Source organism: Lycium barbarum, chromosome 1 (assembly GCF_019175385.1).
Source record: "Lycium barbarum isolate Lr01 chromosome 1, ASM1917538v2, whole genome shotgun sequence".
In the NCBI taxonomy this organism is placed as follows: Eukaryota; Viridiplantae; Streptophyta; class Magnoliopsida; order Solanales; family Solanaceae; genus Lycium; species Lycium barbarum.
This window is the reverse complement of record NC_083337.1, coordinates 137,117,030-137,123,578: the sequence shown is the minus strand read 5'-3', so window position 1 is coordinate 137,123,578 and position 6,549 is coordinate 137,117,030. Positions and strand designations below refer to the sequence as shown.

Here is a 6,549-nt window from a genome sequence, read left to right as displayed (position 1 = left end):
ACATTTGTGTAGTTATAAAAATTTGTTACTCCCTTTTACTTAATTTATGTGACACATTTTGCTTTTCGAGAGTCAATTGAACAAAACTTTGACGTTGAATTGGATTAGATTAATTAACTCAATATTTTAAAATTTAATTTTATATATTTGAAAACCAAATGAAAAGTACTATTATAAATTACAACTTTTCTCATATCAATTTGGTGAGAAAATACTTCTTAAAATATTGACCAAAGTTAATGCAATTGAAGGTGAACGATGTTTACCATTTGAACAACCTCTCCTTATGAAAAAAAAAAAAGTAGTTAAATTATTTTCAAATTTAAAAATAAATGCAGTACATGACTTGCTTTGGAATTTGAAGCTGGGCAAACAGTTAGCTAATACTAGATGATTGGCCAGTACAAAAAGGAAAGAAGAAAGAAGTTGGTAAGGTGTAACGTAAATCAGTGTTGGAGTGACATAATAGCAGGCTTAATGCGACTGCCTGCCTAAACCATACGCATGTCACCGGCCCCATCGAAAGGGATCCTCCAACTGTTTGATATTAATTCTTGTTGAAAACTATTTACAATTATCTTAATAGTAGTGGTTCCTCCGTCTTAATTTAAATGTGTTAATTTAACTAGACATAATATTTTAAAAATAAAAAAAATATATTTAATTCTTGTGATCTTAAATTAAAAATGTCTATAATGTACAGAAATATTATTTGAACCTTGTGATTATAAATTTGTTATGTAAGATGTTTGAATTATCAATTTACTAAATATAAAAAAAGACACTCTTTTTAGAACATGTCAAAATGAAAAGTAAGACACTTAAATAGAAACACTTAAATAGAAACGGTGGGAGTACTATATTACGTGACTCCTTCAAATGTTTTGAAGTATAATAATATACATATTCCTTGCAAGAATCCTTCAAAAAAAAAAACCGTAAAAAAGTTTAAACTTACATGCAATAGATACTTACACTCACCCGTATATTCCAATATAAATAATATCAACAAAATGTGACAGAGTTTTTAGATCCATCTTAAGGCTTAAGGTATCTACTTAGTATAATTTTTATAATAGGTACTTGGGTATAACATTTATAGTTCTTCATAGGGATGGACTAAAATTTTAAATTTTAATTACAATTAATGCACTAATTGTTTTTTGTAAAAAATAATTCAAAAAATTTAAACAAAAGACTGATATGCATTTCCAATACGCCCGTCTGTACATATATGTATGTATAAAACTTACTAAAATATAAATATTTAATTTTAAGAATATAATGAATTCAGTACTAAATCCAACTAACCAAAATCCTGAATCCCGTTACCAGAAGAAAAGAGTTCACTGGCATTAACCTTTAGCCCTATATTTGGCCCTTCAAAAGTTTTGTGGATCGAGGATATGGAACAATCATTCTTTCAGAGTGTTCTAGATTGGATTTCATAATCAACATAGCAATCATTAGTGCAAATAAAGTTCTAAGTATGTACTTATGCATTATTACATGACAGAACCATACATCTTGATATCTCGTTTCATCCTATATATGATGCAGAAGTGAATTCAGAATTTCAAGAGAATTGAGTTTAACTTAATTTTTTTTAATGTAAAAGTGCATTTAGTAGAATTTAATCTCACAATTTTAAGAGATTAAACTCAATATTTACCTGTGCTCCACTTGGTTAGGTTTGATCATATGTTTCTTCAATTAATACTGATATATTTTAAGAATTATATACATAATAAATCAAATTTAATCGGGTGACCTGATTTCACGTGATCCATTTTTTATAGATTCGCTCCCGTATATATGTGTCATTTGGCCTTCTATTTAACATAGATTATCAGTGTTCCTTTTTCTACCTTTTTCTCATGGTTCCTGTAGCCTTTATGCACAAGACTCCTTAAGCTTCTTCTTTTTTATATAGAAAAAAAGCAAATCTCTAGCAGAATTCTCTAGTACTTCTTTCTTCTGTTTCGCTGTCCACTCATTTATTTATACATATATTTCTCAAATAGTATCTTATTTTCATCTCTCCTCCTAATTCTTCCAGTTGGTACTTTCTTTTTTCTTCATTCTGTTCTTCTTTTTTTTTTTTTTTGAAAATTTTTGATTTTTTTCTAACGTTGAAATCATAGTCTGAGTAATCGGATAAATCTATAGACTTTCTGATTGGCCTAATGTCTCATCATTTTGGGCAAATTTGTCGCTAACCTTTTTGATTCTTTACATTTCTAGCTCTTCAATAAGATCTACAATTTCAACTTGGTACCGCCTTCGAATTTCTTTCAGTTAATTCACTAGTGAAAGCCACCATTACATTTCTCGGTATACACGTGTCACTAGCAATTACAAGTTTAAACACTGATACAACTGCGTTCTTATTGACTTTGTAGATCGTTAAGTCAATGCATTGATCTGTTTCTCCAAGAAGTCAACGTTAGCAATTTGAAATAATTTCTAAACTTTCTCATTTAGCTTACAAACTGAAAAAATATGATGGAAATGAAGACCAAAGTTACCGGAATGCCACCGGTGATTAATGGTAGTTCGGTTGCGGGTGAGAATGAGTGGGAGCTGAGGCCAAGTGGTATGCTGGTCCAGAAACGCAACCCGGATTCTGAAAACCGTCCTGCTCCACCTACTATTCGGGTTCGGGTCAAGTACCGCTCCATTTACCACGACATCAATATCAGTTCTCAAGCAACCTTTGGTATGTCGGAATTAAAAGTGTCTTAGTTTTTTTTTTTTTTTTGGTTTGTTTTAGTTAGAGTGTCTTGTTTTATATTTAGCATTCCCTCTGTCACAATTTGATGTGGTATTTTTCGCTCTCCGAGATTTAAATTGCACAAATTTTAATTAATATTTTAAGATATATTTTTCACTAAATTATAAGGTAAAAATCATTTTAGTCTTTCAACTTTACTTTAAAAATCAAAACCTCCTCCAACATTGAACAATTGACATTTTCATTCTCTTATCTCAACTTCTCGGTCATTGATTGGTAACTTTATATTATTTGACTGATCATCAAAAGGATAAAAGGGAATTTCACTTATATTTTTTATTAATTAGTGAGTACCCTAATTAATAATATATAAATTTTTCACAGTTTCCTCACGCTTTCTGCCAATTTTCAATTTTTCTCCATAGCCAGAGCAATTCTTCATATTTTCGGAGAACCTTTCAAACCCTTGTAACCTTCATATTTCAAAGAACAATTGTTTATCAGGGTTTGAAAGGTTCTCTGAAAATATGAAGAACTTAAGTCATGGAGAAAAATTGAAGACGGCAAAAGGTGTTAGAATTAATTAACGGAGGAAATTATGGAAAATTTATATATTATTAATTAGAGTATTAACTAATTAATTAAAAATATAAGTGAAATTCTCTTTTACCCCTTTGATGACAAGCAAATAATACTAAGTTACCCGTCAATGTACAAAAGTTGAGATAAGGGGATGAAAATGTTGATTGTTCAATGTTGGGGGAGGTCTTTGATTTTTAGAGTAAAGTTGGAGGACTAAAATAATATTTACCCCTAAATTATATGAGAAAAGTTGCAACTTATAGTACTTTTTATGTAGTTTTCAAATATATAAATTTTAATCTTAAAATATTGAGTTAATTTAATTCAATTTAACTTTGAAATTTAGTCAAATGACGCTTGAAAAACGAAAAATATCACATAATTAAGATGTAGGGAGTAAGTTGATGATTCAAACATCTATATTTTAAATTTAAAATCACAAGATTCATACACTTAAATCTTTAATTTAGATTATTCAAAAGTCTCTTTTTATTACTTATATTTTATACTCAGTCAAACTAAGACACTTAAACTAAACTGAGACGAAGACAATAGTTTTTTTTTTATAGCATCTCTGTATTTCCAATTGTTTTTTTTATTTCGTTAGTGAATTGGTGTTGTCAAATTGTAGGAGAATTGAAGAAGATGTTGACGGGTCCAACGGGGTTGCATCACCAAGATCAGAAGTTACTGTATAAAGAGAAAGAAAGGGACAATAAATCATTTCTTGATATTGCTGGAGTGAAGGATAAGTCCAAAATTGTTCTAATTGAAGACCCACTTAGCCAAGAAAGACGGTACCTTGAGATGAGAAAAAATGCTAAAGTGGAGAAAGCCGCTAAAACAATTTCAGAAATCAGTTTGGAAGTCGATAGACTGGCTAGACAGGTACCTTTGTCTTGCTTTCTCTTTTAGTATCTTTAAAAAAGAATGTCACTAACTCTTTATCGTACCACAAGATTCTAAAGGGTATTTTTATACATTATGCACATTTTTAATTCTAAGTTCACAAAAATCAAAAGTCTTCTTTATTAGTACTATATGTATACAACTCAATTGTCTGTGGAAATATAAGTATTGTTGCTAACTGTTACGTACATTTTGATTGCTTATATAGGTTTCTGCACTGGAATCTATAATTACTAAAGGTGGAAAAGTTGTAGAAAAGGATTTGATAAATTTGACAGAATTGTTGATGAATCAGCTGGTTCAATTGGATGGTATTGTTGCTGAAGGTGATATAAAACTGCAGAGGAAAAATCAGGTATTAAACCTAATCCTTCATAGCAAGCTCAACATTTTCAAGCTTGTTTACTATAAATGTAATATTTGTTCTGACTGCTACTTAAATTTTATTGTATCGTATCGTTAGATCCATCATTACGTAACCGAAAAGTCTCATCAAATGTAACGGTCGATCGGTATGGTGTGGTCGCGTCCTTACCTTTCTTTTGTCTCATTTTTCTTTGCTTATTATTTGATAATCCTATTTTATCCTTTACCCTATTACTTTTATAATAACTCTATCCCGTACCCTCTTTTTTTTTTTTTATATACTAATATTGTAGGTTTATCCTTAAGATTATGTAATGACGGAAAACAGTACAATCTATTCAAACGCTGTATACATTAAAACAATAAAGTACAATACAATACGATACGTAATTTTTAAAAATATGGTTTATGTTTGCAGGTGAGAAAAGTGCAAAAGTGTGTCGAAACACTAGATGTGTTGAAGATTAAAAATTCAGTGCCAACAAACACTGGAAGTCACAATTCAAAAGTCCAATCTCCTACAGCTCATCAGCGTCACGATGATATGTATCTGAATGAGCAGGCATCATCACCGGTTCAACAACATCAAGATAGACATTCATTTGGGAATTCACCGGCACAAAGCAAACAGCAGCAGCAATCAAGGCACTCGACCTCAGGGCCTGTTGTCATAACAACACAATGGGAAACATTTGATCCCACGCCAGCGCCATTGCTGGATCATTTCTCATCTCCTACAACCACATCAAGTACCCATGCTGCAGCTGCTGCCCAACCACGAGTCAGTTGGGATTTGCTTTGAGTTGTAGACAAAAAAGTGTTTGTGCTAGTTTGAGGGGTTGGCTGCTGTGAATTTCTCCTTTCTCTTGTTGGTTTTGTACCTATTCTCCATTCTTTTCTGTATCTAGGTTTTGTTTTAAATCCCCTTTTAATAATCTCCAATATGAGAAATAACTGGGGTTACTGCATAATAGTTACTGGAGTATTAGGTTGTATTTCTTCTTCCAAGTTCTCGATCATCAGTACTATGTCATGTTTTTGGTGTTGATCATACCATTATGTATTTTCGATTGTATTGTTATTGAAGTCGATAGATATACTCCCTCCGTTTCAATTTATATGAACCCATTTGACTGGGCACGACATTTAAGAAAGAGGGAAGACTTTTGAAACTTGTGTTTCAAAATAAGCCTTGAAAATTTGTGTGGCTGTAAATCATTCATAAAGTGAATTTGTTTCCAAATTAGGAAAAATGTCATTCATTTTAGCACGGACTAAAAAGTAAATAGGTTCAAATAAATTGAAACACAGGGAGTAGTATATTTCCTAACCATGCACATTATACTTAAATCATACAAAAATGCTTATTCAAGTGAGAGTTCTGGTGCTTACCTGACACCAGAGGTGATAGAATTGTAGGCACTCATATTTGTGTTCAGTTGATAATTGATGTCGATGAGACTAGTTATGACAAGGAGAAGTGCTTTTACATACGCAATCAACGGATTTTGGGACTGTTGGTCTGGTAAGTTTCCTGTGATCAATTTCTCAAACTAGGCAGGTGAGGATAACTGTTTGAAGTTATGCTTGATTTTCTTCCTGGTTCATATTCATTTTTGATCCTCCGTATTGTTATCCGATTTGGATTAAGTCTGGGAAAACTATGTACCAACTGATGCCTCCAACTCCATTGGGCTTTGAGCTAGTTTGAGGCACAAAGAATTATATGATTTGAGTATCTCAATGCAGAATCTATCATATTCTTGACTAACTAATCTATCTATCCGAATTAGTTGCTTCAATAGCCATTAATGCAGATCAACTGCTTTCATCTGCAGCTCTTGTTCTAGTACTTCAATAATCAGTGCATCATGTGGCTTTTGGCAGCCTTCAAACAAGGAACATCGTTCCATCCACTTCCTTCGTTGGCATGTACTTCGATTTGCATATCAATCTAT

The 6,549-nt window shown here is 31.7% G+C and overlaps 1 protein-coding gene across 1 annotated transcript; it reads left to right on the top strand.

Annotated features, from left to right (window-relative positions):
* The first annotated feature begins 1,833 nt into the window (after window positions 1-1,833).
* On the top strand, window positions 1,834-5,717 carry LOC132639168 (BAG family molecular chaperone regulator 1-like). Its single transcript, XM_060355647.1, has 4 exons — window positions 1,834-2,719; window positions 3,948-4,204; window positions 4,434-4,580; window positions 5,010-5,717. Exons 1-4 carry the CDS (start codon window positions 2,503-2,505, stop codon window positions 5,391-5,393), a joined length of 1,005 nt encoding a protein of 334 aa, XP_060211630.1. The 5' UTR covers window positions 1,834-2,502; the 3' UTR covers window positions 5,394-5,717.
* The last annotated feature ends 832 nt before the right edge of the window (window positions 5,718-6,549 follow it).

What these genes read in the sequence shown, in the direction of transcription:
- LOC132639168 (XM_060355647.1), top strand. Translation starts at nt 2,503, where the DNA reads ATGATGGAAATGAAGACCAAAGTTACCGGAATGCCACCGGTGATTAAT. An exon ending in CAGTTCTCAAGCAACCTTTG is followed by an intron (nt 2,720 to 3,947) that starts GTATGTCGGAAT and finishes GTCAAATTGTAG; the next exon opens with GAGAATTGAAGAAGATGTTG. An exon ending in AACTGCAGAGGAAAAATCAG is followed by an intron (nt 4,581 to 5,009) that starts GTATTAAACCTA and finishes TTATGTTTGCAG; the next exon opens with GTGAGAAAAGTGCAAAAGTG.